The sequence below is a fragment of the Grammomys surdaster genome, unplaced genomic scaffold (assembly GCF_004785775.1).
Source record: "Grammomys surdaster isolate TR1022 unplaced genomic scaffold, NIH_TR_1.0 150, whole genome shotgun sequence".
NCBI classification, from domain to species: Eukaryota; Metazoa; Chordata; class Mammalia; order Rodentia; family Muridae; genus Grammomys; species Grammomys surdaster.
Window position 1 is genome coordinate 19,111,550 of NW_021604608.1, and position 23,520 is coordinate 19,135,069.

A 23,520-nucleotide genomic window follows, 5' to 3' on the forward strand; every position below is an offset into this window, starting at 1 on the left:
AGAGAGAGAGAGAGAGAGAGAGAGAGAGAGAGAGAGAGAGAGAGAGAATGAATATGAGTCTTCATGGGCAATCTACAGTGCTCCACGCAGCTGTAGAAAACTGACTGTGCCTCCCTCAGTGGCTGTCACCTGCCTAAAGCCCCTTAGCTAAGGGGAGAGCCTGACAAGCCCCTCCTTCATCCATGCTGGAGTACAGACCAGCCTGAGCTCATGCCTGTACAGGTCTTGGGCAGGCACCACAGATGTGTGAGCTCATGAGTGCAAAGGCCCTGCCATGTGCACAACTCACTATGTTGTTGTGGCAATTTTCCCTCAGCCCTGGCTTTTATAATCTCTCTGGCCTCCTTCCACAGTGTTCCCTGAGTCATGGGGGAGGGGTGTAATAGATTTCCCATGGCCGTGTGTGTGTGTGTGTGTGTGTGTGTGTGTGTGTGTGTGTGTGTGTTAGAGATTTTCCAGTTAGGGGTGAGTACTTGTGGGTTCTAGGGGTTTGGATTTGGGTTTTGGTAATAAAAGTGAAAAACAAAACTAGAGAATTAATTACCAAGTAGAATTCTGAAGTTAGAGTTTGTATGTTTTACATACAGAAAAGACAGCAATTATTAAAATTGTCAAATGCCAGTCAAGTAATTAATGGCTATTTTTAGAAATGAGATTAAGTATAATAACCTAGAGAATTTACACTTGTGAAATCGTGTTTTCTCAATGATATCATATAAATGAGATTTTTATCATGTTAGACAAAGCACTTTGAGCCCTAGCTAGAAGGGATTTAGCTTCTAAGTATTAATTAATAGTGCCACCAACAGTAGACACTGTAAATGATAGAGAAATAATATGTATAATTATAACATGCTACCCAAGTGATCTTTTTTAAAATGTTTCATTTATTATTCATATGTGGATTTGTACGTGTGCATGGGGGAGGGATGGGGGGGGCATGTATTCCACAGTATGTATGTGGAGGTCAGAGGACAACTTCATGAGGTATGTTCTCTCCCACCTTTATATAGGTTCCAGGGTTGGAACTCAGCTCACCAGACTTGCACTGCAAGGCCTTTACTCATTCAGCCATCTCATCAACCCCGAAATGATCGTTTTTTAAATGATTTTTGCTGTGTATATGTATTGTTTGTATGTATGCACATGTCTCTGCAGATGCACATGCATGAATGTGCATGCAGAGACCAGTGGTCAACATGAGTTGTCTTTCTCAACCACTTGGTACCTTTCTTGAGGATCTCTTATTGAATCAGGAGCTCATCATCTTGGCTAGCCAGTGAGCATCCCCCTGTCTCCGGCCCACCCAGTGTTGAAGTCACAGATGCATGCCTTGGTGGCTTTTGTGGGGGAACTGGAGTTTTGAGTTCAAGTTCATACGTGTGTAGCGGGCATTTTACCAGCTGAGCCGGCCGGCCCCCAGTCTCCCAAGTGATCGATCATTTTACATGACTTTCCAAAGAAATTGGATAATCAAAAAGGAAATGTTTGTGGTCATTTTGTTTTACTCTTGGCTGGAGTTCTACTGATAAACTGATTCAAATTCAAGAAGAAAGAAGTGCTACAGTCACTGATGCTACAGGGAAGACACACTTTAGAGCTGACCAAGTTTTATGCAATGTGTCTTAGTTAGGGTTTTATTGCTGTGAACAGACACCATGACCAGGCAACTCTTATAAAGGACAACATTTAATTGGAGCTGGCTTACAGGTTCAGAGGTTCAGTCTATTATCATCAAGATGGAAGCATGACATCATCCAGGCAGTCATGGTGCAGGAGGAGCTGAGAGTTCTACATCTTCTTCTGAAGGAAGCCGGGAACAGACTAGGCATCCTCAGGCAGATAGGAGGAAGATCTCCAAGCCCACCCCCACAGTGACACACTTCCTCCAACAAGGCCACACCTTCTAATAGTGCCACTCCCTGGGACAAACATATGCAAGCCATCACAGTCTCATTCTGTGTGTTTGAGGGGACAGTTTTAGAGAGACTGTCATGAGAAGCAAATGCAAAAATGTAGATAAGAACCTATACAACCAACATGTCTGTCTCTGCAAATACTTTTATTTTAATAGTTTGCCATTGTTTGTGACAGACAAGGCATTTGGAATTCATAAAAATGTAAAAATGTATTAGAATCAATATTTTATAGTTTAACCAATCATAATAATTTCCTGAACAATAGCAAACCTGCTACACTAATACTTGATTAATGTGGTTCTTGAATTAATTGCTTTATAATTTGTCTATTTTCACTTCTTTACTTAAAATATAACTAATCTCATTTTTAATAGACTACAGAGCTTACCAACCTGTTAAGAAATATGTTTTATTCCATATTTCAGTTACTGTACAATCTCCTGAGACATTACTTCCTATATTTTATCTCACATTTATTTTTATTTAGAAAGCACTGAGGTAATTATATCAGAAGTAATACAAACAGTAACATTAATCTAAATAAGCCAACTCAATGTATATCCACTAATGATTTCTGTGGTAAGTTTGTGTTTCGTTTTTTGGTTTTTTTTTTCCAGTTGATTTGATTTTTTTAAATTTATTTTTTATTCGATATTTTATTTAGTTACATTTCAGATGTCATCCCCTTTCCCCATTTCCCCTCCCTAGAAAACCCCTATCCCATACCCCCTCCTGCTTTTTTATTTTATACCATTTTAATTACATTTTATACATTTTTAATTAAGGTCGGTTCTAGGTTGAGGAACTAGCAATACAATAGATGCAAATAGTCAAGGAACAAGCAAGACAATAAACATAAATAGTCAAGGAACAAGCAAGGCAATAAACAAAGTTCTGTGAACATGCCCATGATCACTGTTTCTAAGGGCTTATCAGGATGACCAAAATATCTCAGCCAGCTTTCCTGTCCTAGCCCAAAGTTATTTTCATGTCTGAAACCTACTTCCTTGTTCTAGCCTAATATTTAGATTCCTGCCTGAAATTACCTCTTTGTTCTAGCCTAAGTTTGCCCCAGACTTGTGTTTTACTGGGATTATTTTGCCTTTGGCTTATGATGCATACTTACCAAATGCCACAGTTTTGGTTTGTTTGGTTTTATTTTATGGTAACTTTTATTGGAATCTTTGACTCTCTTCAATTATCAAAGCCTGGACATACTCTAAGCATTATCAACTATTAAAGAAATGCAAAATAAAACCTAGTTTCTACTTACCTGGCTGGCTAAGATGGGCACGGTTGGTGAGGGTGTGTGGAAAGGGAAACCTCACAGGGTACTCGGGGAATGTGAGTATGACTCAGGTGTGTGATACAGATGGTTTGAAATGCAGTTTTGAGGTTTCTTTAAAGAAAGGATAATTTTACCTAGTTGTCTACACAAGAGAAATCAAAATATGTCCACACACTTATGTGATGTGTACACAAGTGTCCATCAGTTGCTGGATGAAGAGCAAAATAGAGCCAGTCACTAGAAATGGATAATAATTCAGCAGCAAAGAAGCAAGACTGATGCACGCTGCACCGTGGACAAGCCTGACGAGTATGCTGGATAAAATAAGCAAGGCATGGAGAGCATGCTGATGTTGTTTATATGAAATACACAGACAAGACCAATCTGTTTGAGTAGATTAATGTTCGGGACAGGAGATGGCATGGGCGTGGCAGTTAACAGGAACGCGGCTCTGGGATCTGCCTCAGGTGAAAGAAATGCTCCAAATCTTTCCATCTGAATACTTACTAAAAGTCATCTAACGGGATCAAGTCTGATGCGTATCCTATGCTTATATGGTAATGGGTATACACTGTGCTTTAAAGGATAGGGAAATCTTTCCCAAGGACAACAACAAAAGAACAATTACCAGGGACTCTATCCAGGGAGTCATCACATCACTAGCTTAAAAGGAAAACATTTATGTGTTCTTATCGATAGATGTAGGAAAATATTTGAGGAAAAATTGGTAACAGTTCTTAATTTGAACACTAAAGTAGGGAGAGACAGAGGCAGCTTAAATAAAGATAGATCACACAATGCACGCTGTAGCAACTACTGTCTGGAATATAAGCAGCGATACCACCAACTCCAGCCAGAAGCAAAGAGGTTCTACCTTATCCAGTTATTTTCCACTACATTAAAGGTTTGGGCAATATAAGGCCATAAACTGAAGGAGTTGATATCCACCCAGAAGAAGATGTCAAAGTATCCCTACTTGATGATGGGCGAATGCATAACAGTTAGAGCCGAGGAGTGTGGTAAAGCACCGAGTTAGTACAAGTTCCAGTCACCAGGAGACTGGTGTTTCTTCTCCAGAAAAACATTAGAAATGGAAGGAAGGAAAGAAGAAAGAAAGTTTCAAAAAATAACCAAAAAAGTAAAAATGGCAATGAAAATAATTACATATATAAGAACAGATTTGATAAAATGAAGGCTAAGACAGTAAAGGAAGTCATACAAGTGACAAGGCTCCTTGGACAGAAAGACCTAATATCACAAAATGTGTATGCTCCATAACTAATAAAAGAACTTAGCACCATCCACACCAGAAAGCCAAGAGAATCAGGATAATGAGAGAGGTCTAGGTGACTCTGTCTTAAACCAACATGGAAAACCAAAGCTCAAATATCTGAGAAAACCATGAAACTTGATGGGGGAGACCGAAATATCAGATTTCAGAACATGCTGTAAAGGCACCGATATTTTGGTTGTGACAGCTCTTGCCTATAGTCTCAGCATCTGTGAGGCAGAGGCAGGAGGATCAGAAGTTCAGGGCCAGCCTGGGGCACATAAGAGTTCAAAGCCAGAATATATGAGTTCCTACCTCCTAAACAACCCAAACAGGGCCAGAGGAGGGTGATGGACGTCTGTAATCCCTGCACTCATGAGGCAGGGGCACTCAGGAGCTGGCAGTGGTGGATGCTGCCTACAGTTTCAATGTGTGAGATACTGAAGCAGGGTAATCAGAAGTCCATGACTAGCCTGGTTTATATCATGAATTCTAGGCCAACCAGGGCCACACAGTAAGACCCTGTCTCAAAAATGAAATAAAATCCTAGGAATAAACAGAGCAGCAGGACAAAGTAATAAATTGAAAAGTATATTTGCATGTCTTCATTGTCCGTCCACTCTGCTCTCTCCTAGTTCCTGGCAGACATGGAAAATAATGCACTTTTCCGGGATGACATAGAATGCCAGAAACTCATTATGGAAGCAATGAAGTACCACTTACTACCTGAGAGACGACCCATGTTGCAGAGTCCTCGGACAAAACCGAGGAAGTCAACTGTCGGAACGTTGTTTGCAGTTGGAGGAATGGATTCAACTAAGGGTATTGGGAAATTTTTGTCTAGAGGAACAGGGTAAAACGTAATTCCACCGTGAGCACCATGAGGCCCTGTGGAGAAATGGCTGGTTGAGGGACAAGGGCAGGAAAAGATGAGACCAGAAAGCACCTCAGTGCCAGAAAATATTCAAGGAATGCTAAGAGGCAGGTCAAAAGGTAGAGAAAACATCTTTTTGGGCAAGTCCTTTGAGTTTAAAGTAATTTGAATATCAAAGTAAGTAATTAATGTAAATGAAGATAACTAAATTAAAGTCCCCAGGAGTTCACAGTGACACAAATGGAAAAAGAAAGCTGTTTCTCTCAGCGTTACACCAACTCGTATAGAAAGACGAGATTAGGGAAAAGTCACTATTTAGTTTGGGCTAGGGATCTAGCTCAGCGAGAACATGCATGACACTACAGGATCAACCCCAGTACTGCAGAAAAGAAACCAAAGAGAGAAAGATGAGCCCATCGGCAGCCACGAAATACAACATCTCTAATCTAAAAGACAGAAGTTCTTGGAGAAGTTGTGACAGTCAAAAAGATTCCTGTTCGGGAGCACTTATCTCCTAGTGGCTTGGTTGTTACAAAAGGTAAAGTACCATCTTTACAAGCACTGAGAACTGATGCACAGCACTTAGCTGAGCCACCTAAGCTGCCGATGCCAGGGGCGAGACCAAGCAGCGAGTGCTCTGATAGGACCCACTCTCCAGAAGTCATCAGCACTCCCCCAAGTCATAGGGAAAGCACAGGCCCAACTCAGGAGAGGTTCTACAGGGTAACTGGCCTGTCTGTAGTCTCAAAAAAATGCCAAGGCCAGAAAATATATTTCAGAGTATAGACTTGGGGGCTAGAGATTGGACTCCACAGTTAAGGAGCAGCTCGTGGTGCCACTGCAGGGGACCAGAGTTCAGGTCCCAGTACCCACATCAGACAGTTCAAACTACCTGCAACTCCAGCAACAGGGGACCTGAAACCTTCTTCTAGCCTGAAGGTATCTACACAGGTGTGCATGTGTATACACAAAGAGAGACACATACATACATACATACGCACATACATTCATACATATATACATACATGTCATTTTTTTAAACTAAAGAAAGATCAGACTTCTTTCCAAATTATGGAACATAGAGAAAAATACCAACTATTGTGATGCATTGTCTTATTCTTGTTCTTTTGTTTTGCCATAGAGGTCACGATTGAGACTCATAAGAAAATGCCAAAAGCGTTGTAAATGTGAATTCCCAGGTCTTGATGGTTGTATTATGACTTCTAAAAAGAATTGTTTGCTCTGAGGAAGATCTGCTGAAATATTTAGGGCTACAAGGTCATCATTTCTGTGCTTTTGCTCTTAAACAATTAAGAAAAATTCATGAATACATGCATACATACACACACACACACACACACACACACACACAGAAACAAAAGTTAAACACAAATATTTGGGTTACAGACTTGGTTAAGGTGGCTGGCAATTTTCTGTACCATTCTGACAGTTGTTGAAGACCATGCACGGTGCTGTTGGCTGTCAGTTGTTATGAACCCTTTCTGTATACTTGATCTCTGCCCATACTCCTAGAGCTAGTGCCTGTAGCCCTGACAGAAGCTCTGTGGCTTGCCTATGCTTCCCAGTCTCAGCTCCTAGTAGTCTTGCTCTCAGCCCTGTTCCAGCCCCACTGGCCAACTTGACTCATCCAATGTGCACCATAGGCATGCAGTGCCTGTGGGGGCCAGAAGAGGGCAGTAGACCCCGTACCCTTCCTACCCTCCCATCTGGAGCCAAAGTTACAAACTGCTATGAGTCACCCTGTGGGTGCTAGGAATTAAACCTAGGTGCTCTTAATCACTGTATCATCTCTCCAGCCAACCCCCCAACATACCCACAAATTTAAAGATACATATTTGTATTATTATTTTAGACTTTTAAATTTTGAGTTTTCAGTTTATAACAAAATACTACAAAAAAAAGTTGAAAATTCATCAATGAAGAAAGATTTTTGTTTGAAAGAAGGCAATTTATTTTATTTTATTTTATTTTAATTTATTTGATGGAACGTTTTAAGGTCATGGTTGGAGTGAAGAATCAAATGCATTCAATCTTGATAATTTACACACACACATATATAACCTGAATGAAAAAAATATCATTACTGCCAAATATTACAAAGAAAGATTATACAAAGTAAAAACTATCTTTAACCAGCTAGTATTTAGAAGGGATTCTGTTTAGTGCTGTGAGAATACAAAGATGGTACAAGACTTGGTGTCAGTCTCAAAAAACTTAGACTGTGTAGGGTAAGTACAATCAGTAAGTGTGAGAAAATACAGTACACGGGTGTAGAACCAGCCGCTCTGGTTTTAGGTCATCCGCAGTAGTAGCTCTGATGGTCTGCTGTTACAAGCTTGTGGAGTAAGCCTTCACTGTGACTGGGGTCCTTTATATACCTCGAACAGGCTGGTAGATTAGCAGCTTAGAGAAAGACTCAAGCTCTACATAATTGGAAGTTAGATTTTTTCTAGAAAGGTGATGCTTTCTTTTACTTTTTCCTAAATCTTCACTGTCCCACATCTTGAAGAGAGCAAGAGCAAAAGAGCTCTGGAATTTTCCATGGTAAACCCCATGGTTAGTAACTCCCTTCACTCCCCACAGTATGGTTCCCGGGTGACCTTTGTCCTTCCTCCTTGCCCTGGCTGGTGCCTCCCCCTCGGGTGGAGTAGCCCCACTCCACCCATTTGTTGTTACTGTTCCTTCCTCCAGAGCCTCACATAGTAACTGTCTCCTTTATCTCCTGGGTCACTGGTTTCCTTCCCCGAGACACTTTCTATTGACTTCTATAAACAAGCCAACAATCCAGATCCTAAAAGGGAGACAGCCTCCCTCAGCTTGTCCAGGAACCCCATCTGCACTGTGGCCAAACTTCTCAGAATAATCCCCTGCTGCTCCCTCCCTGCACTCCTCCCGAGGCTGAGTGTCTCCCTGGCCTCTTTGAACAAAGAACATCTTTGCTGGATGTTTTAATGCTGGGAGGATGCCAGGGAAAATGATGGGAGAAAAGGTCATGGGGTGGGCAAGGCCATACTGTAGGGGCTTCATATGATAGAAAAAAGTGTTGCTATTGATGCTGATTTAAAAAAAAAAAAAACCTTAATACTTTGGGCTAGGGAGATGACTCCATCGGTAAAGTGCTTCTCCATGCAAGCAAGAGGACCTGAGTTCAGATCCCCAGAAACCATACACAGATTATTTGTGGAACCCCAGTGCTGGGGAGGCAGACAGGTGGATTGTTGGAGCCCTCTCTAGCCAGCCTAACTAGAACAGTGAGTTCCAGGTTCAGAGAGACCCCTCTGGAAAAACAAAGTGGAGAGTGACGCAGGAAGACACATCAACCTCTAACGGCACACACACACACACACCGGCAGCACACACAGAAGATAAATTGTACTCCTGTGTCTGTAACCTAGCCATGGCGGAATTTGTAGTCTCCTAACTCTCTTCGTCACTGTTCAGGAGCAACAAGCATTGAGAAGTACGACCTCCGTACAAATATGTGGACCCCTGTGGCAAACATGAACGGGAGGAGGCTACAGTTCGGGGTCGCAGTGTTAGATGACAAGCTGTACGTGGTCGGAGGTCGAGATGGACTGAAGACTTTGAACACCGTGGAGTGCTACAACCCCAAAACAAAAACCTGGAGCGTGATGCCACCTATGTCCACACACCGGCATGGGCTTGGTAAGTGTATCTGCTCGCCTCCTCAGAAGCCGTATGTCAGGACGCCACCACATTGTTCCCATCTGTACCAGGCAGGAGACCTGTGTGTGGGCTCAGTCAGCATCAGTCACCAAGCACCCCGCATACCTGAGAAGCAGAAACCAGAACCCAAGCACTTACATAAACGGAGCTCATCCAAGGGGAAGCACAGGATCCGGGGGAGTCAGGGAAGCATGCCGGTCTGACAAGCCATGCTCTTACCTTTATGCTTTGTTAGCAGTTGTCATTAGACAGCCTAGTTAAATGCTCATTAAAACTAGCGTGTTAACTTCTATATTATATGAAAATCAATAATGGTAAGTTGTGCATGTATGTGTATATTACGGTTTTTAAGCAGAAATGACTGAATTCACATACATCCCCCAAATTATCATACAGGCATTTCTTCTCATTCTATTTTTTTATGTATATGGGTGTTTACCTAAATGCATATATGTACACCATTTGTATGCAATGCAGGGAAACCCAGCAGCTGGAGTTACAGATGGTTGTTAGCTGCCATATGCTTTTAATAGGTCATTTGTATACATCTGAACATACAAGATGAACTTAAGTTTTTAAATTTCTTCAAGAATGGGAATTACATGAAGACTTTGTTCAGGAAGGGCTTTCCCTGCTGACCTGTATTTTCAGATCCACCATTCAAGAGGTTGGACTAAATGAGCCCTTCTTCTAGGCCTTTGATGAATGATAGTTTGTATATGTTAAACTGGGTATGTTTTGTAAATTTGGTAATATATACAAACTTAAATGTGTGTAAATATATTTTTCGTGTGTGTGTGTGTGTGTGTGTGTGTGTGTGTGTATGTGCATGTGTTCAGTAGCCAGTACTGTTGGCACAATATATAACAAGTGAAATAATATGCTATTTTGGGTTATATGGCTCTTTTATCCTACTTGGCCAAGATTGCTGGGTTTGAATTACAGAGGTGTTTTTGGCCACAATCATGCCATTCCTCTTCTTAAGATCCTCTGCTTGAGTATTGGAGAGATGTCTCAGAGGTTTAGAGCACTGGCTGTTCTTCCAGAGGTCCTTAGTTCAATTCCCAACAACCACATGGTGGCTCACAACCATCTGTAATGGGATCTGATGCCCTCTTCTGGTGTGTCTCACATACATAAAACAAATCTATAAGTCTTTTTTAAAAATCCTCTGTTTAACCAGATGTGGTGGCACACGCCTATAATTCCAACACTTGGGAAGCAGAGGAAAGAGGATTATGAGTTTGAGAACAGCCTACTTTACATAGAGAGACCCTGTCTCAAAAAAACAAGAAATCCTTGATTGACTCCATCCCATTCAGAATAAAATCTAAAGTCCTTATGAGGGATAAGGTCAGAGAATGTTATTTCTGATTCCCTCCTCTTCTGTCCTCTCCCTATCAGTTACCTGCTCAGCCAAATAGACAACTTGGGTTCCCCAGCATGCCGTTGCTGTGCTGCCTCTTCCTTCCCTTGTGTATGGTCTCTAATGGCAGTCATGCTTCTATTGACATGTCATGCAGGTGTCCCCGACCCTCTCTGCCCTTACTTACACTGCTTCATTGTTTAAGTGGGCACACACCTGATGTGTATTGTGTATTGTGTTGAAGTAATTATTTAAATCGGCGGCACTCAATCTGTTTGTTCTTATTCAGCTGCCATGTTCCCGACTAGACAAGGCCTGTGGCCACAAGCGGCTGCAGCATATTCTAGCCACTGCTCGGCTCAGGCCTCTGGCTCAGGCGGCCAGAGACACCAGTCCTGCCACCCACGAGACAAGATGCCAGTGTGAGAGATGGCTCTGCCAATCTTCCACACTGTCTTCACAAGGCTAGGCTGAGCCCATACCATCCTACCATCCTCACGGTATTGTGTAGAAAAGAGACTCTGATGTTTAAAGATTTTCCAATAGCTTTATATATTTGGTAATGGTCAAATAACAAGATGCCCACACAATTAGAAGTGTTAGCCAATTAACTAACCTAGATATAAGTTATTACCCAGGGCTGCTCCCGATACATGTGTGGCTCTCCGTGGCTCCTACATCTCTACCTCTTCAGCTCTTCCTTCCCTTCTTCCTCTTCTTACTTCTCCTCTTCCTCTCCTTACTCCTCCCACCTTAGCTCCTCCCAACTTGGAAGGAAAATATGCTACTACGTATTGCATATCTGTCCTGTAAAACAGTATTGACCCACAAGGGCACGGTCCTTACCTGTTAAGTGCTATGGAGTGCCGATTAAGTAGAAACTAAGACGTCTGCTGACTCTATTCCTTGATAATGATACCAGTAAATACAAGGCTGTGGTATCAAACTTATCTGTAGTAAAACCCAGGTTTCTGAAGTCCTAGAGGGGAAAGAATGAAAACCTGAAGATTGAAGGTCATAGAAATGGTGACATGTACAAACTTTCTGCTGTTGTACCTCAGAATACTGTCTCTAATTTTCAGGAAAAGAATCACAGTGCTGGTTTGGACCCAACTACCTCAGAAAAGCCCTGAGGGAGCCCAGGAGCTGTGGCCTATTTGTGATTGGTTACAGTTGCATGTTTCAGACTTACTGTACTTACATTCCAATCAGCCCTCCCTCTCTCTGGTCCACTTGCAGGTGTGGCTGTATTGGAAGGCCCCATGTACGCAGTTGGAGGGCACGATGGCTGGAGTTATCTGAATACGGTGGAGCGATGGGACCCTCAGGCCCGCCAGTGGAATTTTGTTGCCACTATGTCCACCCCCAGGAGCACAGTAGGCGTGGCAGTACTCAGTGGAAAGTAAGGAGATATTTGAAGTTCTATTTCAGTCACAATAAACCAGATTTATTATTGCTAGAGAAGTTCTTCGTGTGAGTTAACAAAGCCTTTCACTTTCCTCTGACCTCTGTCCATAACAGCCCTCACTGCTCGTCGCTAAGGGACCACACGATGCTACTTTGGAGTGTATACCACTTATATAAAGAACCAATATTAATTGAACAGCAACCATCTGGTGGTTTAAATACCTTCAAAGTCCTATGTTCCTTTTAAGGTACTACAGTGGGGTGGAAGATGTTTGCAGTTAAAGCGGTGGCTGAACAAACATGAGGACCACAGTTAGGTCCATAAAACCCATGCAGAAGGGTAAGGCAGCCCAACTGTCATCCCAGCCTGGAAAGGCAGAGACAGGGCATCACCAGAGCAAGCCGCCTAGCTGGCCTTATCCAGGAGCTCTGGGTTTGATTGAGAGGCCTGCCTTGCTAGATAAAGTAGAGGGCAATGGAGGAAGATATGTGACATCAACCTCAGGCTTCACATATACATATGTGCACATGTATGTGTACCCACAAACCCATGTGTCCACATACATGCAAAGTATGTATATGCAGTTATATGAAAAATGGAAACATTGATTCTATTTAAATTGATTACATTTAAAAATTTAAGTATTGTGGTCTCTCAGTGCTGAGACCTCTCTCTCTCTCTCAGTGCTGTGGTCTCTCAGTGCTGTGGTCTCTCTATCGGTTCTGTTGGTGCTGTGATCTCTCTCTCGGTGCTGTGCTCTCTCTCTCGGTGCTGTGGTCTTTCGATGCCTCCCTAAAGACCCTCTCCATCATTTTCACTGCATCATCTTTATTTTTATGTCTCTTCTTTCTCATCTTGGTAGACTGGTGACCCCAGAATGGATTTAAGAAAACCCTTTTGCTTGCCCTCTGTCTGCTGTCAATGCACATATTTGTACAGGGTCCTCACAGTTCTCAGTTGTATGAGGACAAAATACAAACCTTTTCACCCTTTGGCCCTCCACAAAATAAGCCCCTTGATGGTTTTTAATTAGTTTGTTTGTTTGTTTGTTTGTTTAATGGCGTTCATGTTATCACTTACAGGCAGAGGGAGGAGAGAAAGTTGAGTTGTGATAGAAGGATAGAGATGGTGATCAGAGTGGCCATGCAGCCTTAATTCCAGAGGCAGAGGCAGAACGCTTGAGTTTGGAGCAGGGCTGGTCTGTATAATGGGTTCTGAGGCAGCTGAGGCTACAGAGTCAGACCCTGGCTCAGAAAAACCAAAGAAAAGTAGAATATAATTTCTGCCTAAGCTCCTGTTTCCTCAGGCCCATGCGCTAAGTCCCCTGTGTCATGTCGTAAGGGCCTAAGGGCACAGATGTGGACATCATTTTAGATGGCTGTTGCGGATATCATTTCACTGGTGGCACATCTGCTTTCTTAGTGTCGTCAGCATGCTGCATCATTGATGGCACTTTAAAGTCATCGAACTGTCACAGCAGCAGTCTGGCCCAGCACTGCGGTGTCTTTGTTGCCTCTTGTGTTCTTTTCTACAGACTTTATGCCGTTGGTGGCCGCGACGGGAGCTCCTGCCTCAAGTCAGTAGAATGCTTTGACCCTCATACCAATAAATGGACACTGTGTGCCCAGATGTCAAAGAGGAGAGGCGGCGTGGGAGTCACCACCTGGAACGGGCTGCTGTATGCCATCGGGGGACACGATGCTCCCACATCCAACTTGACTTCCAGGCTCTCGGACTGTGTGGAGAGGTAATTTCCTGTGAAGGAATGCTAAGAGCAAACAAACAACAAAAAAATAGCTTCACACATTTCCAGACAAAGTCGTAGACTAGTGAGCATCCTTCAGCATGCTCTCCACACAGTTCTGCAAACACTGGACTGTCTTCTCTGGCTGTCTCTCTGCCTGTCTCCCAACCACACACGCTTGGATTCCTGTCTCCTCATATATTATCCTCAAACTTGGGATTGAGCCTATAATGTATCCCCTAGGACAAGCATTTATTTATTTATTTATTTATTTATTTATTTATTTATTTTTGCCTTTTCCAGACATGGTTTCTCTGTGTAGCCCTGGCTGTCCTGGAACTCACTCTGTAGACCAGGCTGGCCTCAAACACAGAAATCTCCCTGCCTCTGCCTAGGACAAGCATTTATTGTTCAGCTGTTTTGTACTGGATTCTGCTTTACCAGAAATGTAAAGGAACTTGATGAATCTCAGAAAGAATGTGTTAGGGCTGGAAGCCATGTAAGAAGTTCAAAGGATAGTGATACATCTGGCCCATTCTGATATACAACGGAATATTAGAAAAAGATAAAGAAAAATTAGAAGTTCTTACAAGTCTTGAAGCACTTAACAGCAGTGAACATTTGGCTGGCAGGTCGAGTCTTCATATATTTTTTATTTAGCTTAAGGACAAGAGAGAATTGAATGCATTTTACAGGAGGAATCACTAGAATCATGTGTGAACGCACCAAAACAGAAAAAAATAGGTAGATAGATAGATAGATAGATAGATCGATAGATAGATAGATGGATAGATAGATAGATGGATGATAGATAGATGGTTCACATGGGACATGAAGGGCAACTGTGTGGCCAGAGAGCCAAACATGATGGGGAGAGTGCTGGAGAGGAGCCAGTGTGGGAGGAGCCAGTGTGGGAGGAGCCAGTGTGGGAGGAGCCAGTGTGGGAGGAGCCAGTGTGGGAGGAGCCAGTGTGGGAGGAGCCAGTCACACAGAGCGCTGGGGCAGTGGCAAGGATTTTAGATCTGAAAGAGGAACATGAAGTCAGTGAGTACCAGAAGGGAGAATGGATCCAACAGTTTAAGATTGGGATGGTTTACTTAGCGACTAACCATAATGACAAGGTGGGCAGACTCTAATCCAGGCTCCGATGATACTCTGCAGTCTCCAATAACAAGCAGCCCTGGTGCTGCTACAGAAGGCAGCTAAGCTACAGCTGCGTCATCTGTAATGAGGAGAAGGTAGTTAGAACTCCGCTCATGTTATGATCCAGGAAGGAAAGCCAGGAGTCTTTAGTGTGATTAATCACACCAAGAAAAGACAGGTGTTCATACACACACACACACACACACACACACACACACAAACAAACATCAGATGCAATATGGCATGTTAGCATGAACTATCTACCCTTTAAACAACACCATTGAGCAGTTCTAGTTTAAAAAGAGCGAGAGAGAAAAATGGATAGCTACCATAATGAGAATTTAAATCATCTTGCACAAAGCTTAATACATTGCTTTGCCCACATTGTCAATGGGGACATGGAAGCCTTGGATCCGTTTATATATGTTGAGTTCTTAAGTATGCTATATCTACTAGATGAATCTATAACACCATAAGTTAAGGTGTTGTATGTTTGGTTTTGGGGTTTTTTTGTTTGTTTTTTTAGGAAAATACCAATCTTTTTTTCTAAAATATGTTCAAAACACATTTGTATCAGAGATCAGACCAAAGCTAGACTTGCAGGACAAATGCTTGTACACAAAATATTTCAAGAGCAATGTCAGGTCGAGTTGTAAACTTTTCTTTCAGATATGATCCCAAAACAGACATGTGGACTGCAGTGGCATCCATGAGCATCGGCAGAGATGCGGTGGGCGTGTGTTTACTTGGTGACAAGCTGTATGCTGTCGGGGGTTATGATGGACAGACGTACCTGAACATAGTGGAGGCTTACGACCCCCAGACCAACGAATGGACCCAGGTACGCCGTTTCGTCTCTCCTTGTCTCACCTCTCTCTTATCCTGAAAACATCTTTCCATAAGACCCTCAGCTTTGTCCAACATTGACAAGTAGCACACAAACGCGGGGCCCAAGAGACTCAGCAGTTAAGAGAGAGCACTTGCTGCTCTTGCAGAGGACCCAGTTTGGTTCCCAGAACTTGAACGGAAGCTCACGACATCCTCTAGTTCCAGGGGACCCGATGCCCTCTTCCGGATGCTAATCAACACTGCATACACATGCGTATACATACATGCAGGCAAACATTCAGACACATAAAATAAAAACAAACTAGTCTTTTTTTTTTTTTTTTTTTTTATTATATATAAGTACACTGTAGCTGTCTTCAGACACCCCACAAGAGGGCATCAGATATCATTGCAGATGGTTGTGAGCCACCATGTGGTTGCTGGGATTTGAACTCATGACCTCTGGAAGAGCAGTCAGTGCTCTTAACCACTGAGCCATCTCACCAGCCCAAACTAGTCTTTTTTAATGAGATAAAGCTATCTCTTGACTAAATATTAAAAAACAAAATGCAGTGTCTGATTTTATACCAAAATCCAAATTCCTTTGAAGTATAAATTAATATGCAGAAAAATCATGAACCACCATTCGTTTGATAGGATGTTGTAGCGGTGGTAAAGCTGACAGGACCACAGAGGGCTGTATCAAGGGGAGGGAATATTGTAGAAAATAAGCAAGGACAGTTGTCAGAAATACGTGAGCAGTTCACCCATACAAGAGTAATCATTTTTAAAGACTCAGTATTTGGAAGTATATTAAATTTCTGGTTATTAGCTAATAAACATGGCAAACCTAAATTGCATTAACAATAATAACTCAGTGTGGCAAGGACTTCTAGCTGACCAGCTGACCACAGCTCTTTCAGGAAAGGCCCTTCTTTTGGGGAGAGCAATGGTGGCAAAAGCATTAGGCAGCTGGTCACACTGTGTCTGGGGTTAGGAAGTATGGAACAATAAATATTGGTGCCTGTCATAGACAGACAGACAGACAGACAGACAGACAGACAGACAGAAACACTGGACCTGGAATGGGCTTTTGAGTTCTCAAATCTCAACCCCTAATGGAGCCAGAGGCAGGAACAGAGGCAGGGACAGCCCCTCTCCAGTTGTTGGGGGACCCACATGAAGACCAAGCTGTACATCTACTACATATGTAGGGGGAACCTAGGTCCAGCCCAAAAGCAAGCTTTTTATTTGCATATATGGGTTGTCTCTCCCTAATGCAGGGTTCAAGAGATCAGCCTTGTCCATGGGGAAGATGAGGGAGTTCATAGTTGAGGAGTGGGGGTTTCCAAATGGATCTGATCTGGCAGGCAGGGTTCCAGAAGCAGAGCCTAGGCATAACAAGTGGGTGTCAGCCTCCTGGGGCAGACATGGCTGTAACAAGGTGGTCATAACAATCTCCTGAAACCAAGGCAGTTGTCATTTCTGGAATGGACAGTACAGAACCATTGGAAGGTAAGGTTACAGGTGGGGCACAGCCCAGTCCATGAGAAACAGATATTTAATCGTAAACAGGAATGAGCCTAGTTTGTCTTTAAGTCAGTATCTGTAACCACACAGCTACCTTATTTGGATGCTACTACTGTGGTTGCTGTTTTAAGCACCTAAAAGTGTGAGCTTACACTTGTAGTACCTGAACGATAACTGCTTCCATTATACTGTGTTAATAAATGAATAATCAGACATTTATAGTGGGGCTGAAGTGAGATTGTAAAGTCTGGAGCCATTGTCTACCCCACTGCCAGCATTGTGGGAAGTGGTTGCATTGTGTTTCCTAAGCTGTCTAAGCTAAACTGTCTGTCTGGTTCCTATCTCTCACTCACCTGTTCTCACAGTACACCTAGGTGTGTCTCCCTCCACACCCAACACCCATATCTCTTGTCCATTTTCAGGTCGCTCCACTGTGCCTAGGAAGAGCTGGAGCATGTGTTGTGACTGTGAAGATATGACATCACTGTTTGTCCTCTACAGAGAGGTGCTCTCTCCCTCTGTAACACACGGACAGGCCTCCCATGGATTCTTTCTTAGTGCCTGCGCAGTGCCACATTCCTAGGCACAAAGTGCTTCATCTTCACCTTCAAAGTGAAGCTGTTGAAACGACGGGGAAGGAGTGGGTACACTGGGACGGGATACTTCATTTCTCAGTACATTAAAGCCACAGCTGGAGGACGGGGAACACCTTCTTGGTATACAATATGAAGACAAATGCACTGCCCCCAGAACAATCCAGCACTGACTGAATTCACATTGTCCAGAGTTATTACAGTGCAAGCATACAAACTTCTAAAATGTTATTTTAGAAATTTGCCATACATGAGCTTCCATAATTTTTATCATTTAATCAAACCACTATTTTAATGACATACTAAAGATGATACTAGCTAGCTTTTTCAGGTACAATGATATTATGTATACTATAGTTGTGAATTTTATTACTAAAATTTGTTTAACCCAAGAATAAAGAAAAACCACATTATGCATTAAAAATAAGACTGACCAAATAAAAACTTGACTGGACCTCTGGGTCCTACTTAAATAGCCATTCCATCCCATCTAGATCCGTCAACTGTGACAGGTGTCACTGAGATTAAAGCAGGATGCTTACGTTAAGATATGCAAGCTTGTGTAGAGAAAATACATGCTGTATGCTAGCTAACGTTCTCCCACCTAACTAGTATTTAATTATGTGGATTTATTTTCTTTTATATTACAAAAGTTTATTTGACGTTGTCCTTTTGATACTGACACAATTGTCTAGCTGTCCTGTGTTCTGTCTGCTGCCTCGTTGCAGACATGTGGACACAGCTAGGGTCCCCTTGTACTTCTTTGTAATCAAGTAACTAACAGGGCGGGGGGACATGTTAACCGAATATTTGAAAAGTAAGTTTAAAGCATTTGTTACTCGAAATTTTGTACATTTGTAAACTCTAATTACATACATGAATGTTAATAATGTCTGAATTGTTTATTGTTTGTAAAATGCCCTGGGCAGCAATATTGTATGAAATTCCCTTTAAGAGACAAGTCATTACCTTAATATAAAAATGAACATAAACTAAAGTTGCATCTTTCAAAGTATAATGTTATGATTAATATATTCTTATTTTATATTAAGATAGCCTTTATTTTAGTTGCTTTCTTTAAAAAGTGAAACACATTCCCTCCTGATTGAACGACTTTTTTTTGGGGGGGGGGGTTGCTCTTTGAGACAGGGTCTCACTATGTAGCCCTGACTTGCCTAGAACTCACTAAATGGACCAGATTGCCTCTTGAGTGCTGGGATAAAAGGTGTGCACCTCCATGCCCAGCTGGTTTCTTAATATTTAAGGAGAAGTTTGTTTAAATCACTCAGAGAATTGTATATATATTTTGCTTTAGGAAAGGAAGTGCATAAAGCATTTCAAACAGCTTAAGTACTGAGTTCCATTACTTGAGTAAACTGTAAACAAATTATTAAAAATAAGCCTTAATTCCAATAAATTATATATAACCAAGACAAGATGGACAAATTCCTAGTTACACACAAATTATAAAAACTGAATCAGAAAGTGGACAATCTGTGCAGATCTGTAACAAGTAAAGAGCTCAAGTCAATAATCATAACATTCTTGAGAAAAACAATGTCATCTTCTATGGCAGTAGAATAAAAGAGGAGAAAATGATTTTTTATTAATTTTTAAAACATTTATTAACATACAGTAGCCTTTTGTGGGGGGGGGGGGGGAGAGAGAGAGAGAGAGAGAGAGAGAGAGAGAGAGAGAGAGAGAGAGAGAGAGATTGATTAGAAAGAAGAAAATTCCCTTAACCTGGTAAGAGGCTTTTCTGAAAGCCCACAGTAAATGAGAAAGTGGGACCTTCACCCTGTGCTCCAGAACCTGCCTCTTGTCTGGTGCTGTTCAACACTGAACTAGAGCTGTAACCAAAGGAATTAGAAAAAGAGAAAGAAATAGGGAATTCAGATTTTAAAACAAGGAAGTAAAACTCTATTAACTGACTGTCTTAGTCAGGGTTTCTATTCCTGCACAAACATCATGACCAAGAAGCAAGTTGGAGAAGAAAGGGTTTATTCAGTTTATACTTCCACATTGCTGTTCATCACCAAAGCAAGTTAGGACTGGAACTCAAGCAGGTCAGGAAGCAGGAGCTGATGCAGAGGCCATGGAGGGATGTTACTTACTGGCTTGCTTGCTTATTCAAAATGCTCTTCTAAGACTTAGAAAAAAGTCTATGATGGGGGTTTCTTTGTCAATGCAACTAATCTGAGTCTCTTCACCTTAGTCTCAGGCAGACTCTTCAGATAAGGGCAAAAAGCAGCCACATTCTTCACCAAAGTACCACAAAAACAATCTCTAGGCCACATACTGAAGTCCACTGAAACCTCTTGGGCCAGGTCTGCACAGTTCAAGTCACTCACAGTAACAAAGTCTTCCATATTCCTACTAGGATGGCCCATTAAGCCCCATTTAAAGCATTCCACTGCTTTCCAAACCCAAAGTCCTAAAATCCACATTCTTCCAAACAAAAGCATGGTCAGGCCTATCACAGCAATACCCCAGCCCCTAGATTTAACTTCTGTCTTAGTTAGGATTTTACTGCTGTGAACAGACACCATGACCAGGCAACTCTTATAAGGACATTTAATTGGGACTGGCTTACAGGTTCAGAGGTTCAGTTCATTATCACCAAGGCAGGAGTATGGCAGCATCCAGGCAGGCATGGTGCAGGAGGAGTTGAGAGTTCTATATCTTCATCTGAAGGCTGCTAGCAGAATACTGGCTTCCAGGCAGCTAGGAAGAGGGTCTTAAAGCCCACACCCACAGTGACACACCTACTCCAACAAGGCTACACCTATTCAAACAAGGCCACACCTCCAAATAGTGCCACTCCCTGGGCCAAGCATACTCAAACCATCACACTGACAGGATACTCCTACACTTTAAAAAGTCTAAAGAGCCCATACACAAGCCCCCTAGCTAACTACAGTTTCCTTAACGTTGTTGTATGGAGGATCTCACAAGATCCGTAATGTTTCTACACACTAACAAAGAAAAGTGTGATATAATTAAGGGAGAGCATCACTGAGATAGAGAAAATGTAAATATGCAAAGTGCATCTTGTGTTCACCGGTCGGAAGGCAGGGGTTCAGGTGAGAGCAGCCCAACGTCTTAGAGTCAGTACACTCTTTACTGAGACCCCAACCATTTTACTGGACTAAGAAAGTCCATCCTAAAATGTATATGTAATTACAAGAGACCCACAAGGACCAATAAAACAAGCATCTTTAATAACGGGGAAGTGAAATCAGACTCAGTTTTCTAATTTCAATTTTTTTTTTGCAAAGTAACAATCAAAACAGTATGGTTGGCCGGGTGATGGTGGCGCACGCCTTTAATCCCAGCACTTGGGAGGCAGAGGCAGGCAGATTTCTGAGTTCGAGAGTTCGAGGCCAGCCTGGTCTACAGAGTGAGTTCCAGGACAGCCAGGGCTACTCAGAGAAACCCTGTCTCGAAAAACAAACAAACAAACAAAAAACAGTATGATTTATAAGTAAACATATAGGTCAATAGTATGGAATAGAAAGTCCAGAAGTACTATAGAAAGTGTACCAGACTCACTGGTTTCCAGTAAGGATGCAAGCCACTTAGGAAAAATATACACATGGAAAAGAAGAGAGCTCAGCCTTTCCCACTGGGTGCAAAGTTAATACAAAGTAGATTTAAAAAAAAAAATCTAAATACAGGAATTAAAACCACAATCCTGAGAAGATAACAGACATGGCCTTGGTGACCTTGGACCACATAGGAGTGGTTTCCTGGCTATGACACTAAATCCATAAGCTATGCATTAGTTAGACATCACAAACCAGGCCAGGCATGGTGGAGTGTACCTTTAAACCCAACGCAGAGGCAGATGATCTCTTGAGTTTGAGGCCAACCTAGTCCACATTGTGAGACTCTGTCCTGTCTTAAGAAAGAAAAGAGAAGGGGCTTGAGGTGGCTCGGTGGGTAAGAGTAAACTCTGAGTGTTTGCTGCATGTGCTTGAGGACCTAAGTTTGAATCCCCAAAAGCCATGTTCACATAAGCAGGGCATGGCTGTAACCTCTGTACTAGGGAGCAGATCCCAAGAGTTCTCTGCCCGCTGACCAAGCACAGAGCAAGGTCCCAGTCAAATGAGAGGAAAACACCTGTTCAGACATGCCTAGAATTACACGAAGTGAAAAGCCAACTCAATGTGGGAGAAAATAGTTGGCAAATTATATATCTGGTAAGGGACTAGAGTTCTAGAATATAAAAGAAATTCGGACCTTCAATACCAAAGAGACAGTCCAACTAGAGATATGCAAAGGACTTAAGTAGACCTTGCCAGTGGAGTGAGACAAAGGACAAGCACATGAAAAGATACTCACCATCACTGGTCATTATGCAAATCAGCACAAAGAGATGGGGTGTCACACCCACTAGAATGACTGTAATCTTTAAATCAGAAAATGAGTGTTGGAGAGGACATGGAGGAATCGGGCCTTTTGCTCTCTGTGGGAATGTAAAAGGTGCATCTGCACAGGCAGCTTGCTGCAGTACTGCTGTGTGGCCCAGCCATCCCACTCCTGACAGTATACCTAAAATTGGAAACCTGTTCAAACAGAAGCTTGCATACACAAATAGTCACAGCAGCCATAAACACAACAATCAAAAGGAGGAAATGGCCCGAGCTCCCTCCAGGTTGTGTCAGGATGAACACTGCACACACACATGCAATGGAATGTACTCAGTCAGGGGGATGGACGGCTGCTGAGCGCTGATGCAGTGTGCTGAGTGGAAGGCAGCAGCCACAAGAGGCCGTGCACTGGATGAAATATCCAAGGTAGACAAAATCGTACAAAAAGCAGATCTGTGATCATCAGAGACTGGGGGACAGGATATGATGAGTAGGAGTTTCCTTTGGGACGAATGTTCTGGAACTTTCTGGTGATAGCTTTACATGGTGAGGGTATGAAGTATCACTGGTAGTAAACTTTGTCTTAACACAACTCTAAAAAGCTTTATAGAGAGCTGGGCATATCTGCCATTAATCCCAGCAGTTGGAAGGCCCAGAATCTGTGAGTTCAAGGCCAGCTTGGTCTGCATAGAGAGTTCTAGAACAGCCAGGGCTATGCCATGAGACCCTGTCTGAAACAATAAATTAACAAAAGGATTTATTAAAGACACTGTATTTTTCTTGAAATGGCATAACAATACATATTACTGAGATTAAACTTCTGAATTTATAAGGATCTCAAAGAGGATTTTTTTTAATGTAGTTTTTAAATAAATGAATTTTAGAACTTAAACAAGAAGAAAAGCTCTTTAATCCAAGAAGAGAATGAGGTAGAGGTTTGATTGGGAGCATTGTGACAACTTGACAGCCACCTTCTGTCCCCTGCCCTGGAGTGACAGTTTCCCCTGGGCTAGTGAGGCTTTGTCAGCCTGTGACCAGCCTTGACTGGAGAGAGTAGGAAACGTTGAGTATTTTGATTTGATTGCTTTGCTTTGTGGATTCTAAACTATACTTGTGTTATTTTAAATGGTTTTATATTATTGTGTTAGTATTATGTGTTATAATGTGTTTGTGTCCAAAACAATATGCATTCCGTCCAGGTCTGACTTGGTTCAGAGTTACTCCGAGGACACTGCTTAAAAGCTGGTCGAGTGACTTAGTATTTCTAGTTCTGCATAGACTCTACTCAGCAAAGATCTATTACCACTCTGTGTGAAGAGAAGCAGTGTATGTGGGGTGTGGGTGGGTGTGTAGTATATATGTGTGTGACATGTGTGTGTGTGTGGTGTATGTGGTGTGTATGTGTGTGTATAGTCTGTGGTGTATGTGTGTGACTGTGTGTGGTGTGTGTGTGCTATATGGTGTGTGTATGTGTGT

General features: G+C 42.3%; 1 protein-coding gene across 3 annotated transcripts in view; it reads left to right on the top strand.

Moving 5' to 3' along the window:
* Positions 1-18,722, top strand: part of Klhl5 (kelch like family member 5) — a 62,129-nt gene extending 43,407 nt beyond the window's left edge. For 2 of the 3 annotated variants that reach the window (XM_028765232.1, XM_028765231.1), the window contains exons 6-11: positions 5,113-5,299; positions 8,814-9,038; positions 11,665-11,827; positions 13,368-13,580; positions 15,390-15,561; positions 17,501-18,722. In XM_028765232.1, the coding sequence (XP_028621065.1) occupies positions 5,113-5,299; positions 8,814-9,038; positions 11,665-11,827; positions 13,368-13,580; positions 15,390-15,561; positions 17,501-17,557 (1,017 nt within the window). In that variant the 3' untranslated portion in view covers positions 17,558-18,722. Of the gene's footprint in view, positions 1-1,013; positions 1,095-5,112; positions 5,300-8,813; positions 9,039-11,664; positions 11,828-13,367; positions 13,581-15,389; positions 15,562-17,500 lie in introns of those variants that run through there. The other variant, XM_028765233.1, reaches the window with a different exon arrangement.
* The last annotated feature ends 4,798 nt before the right edge of the window (positions 18,723-23,520 follow it).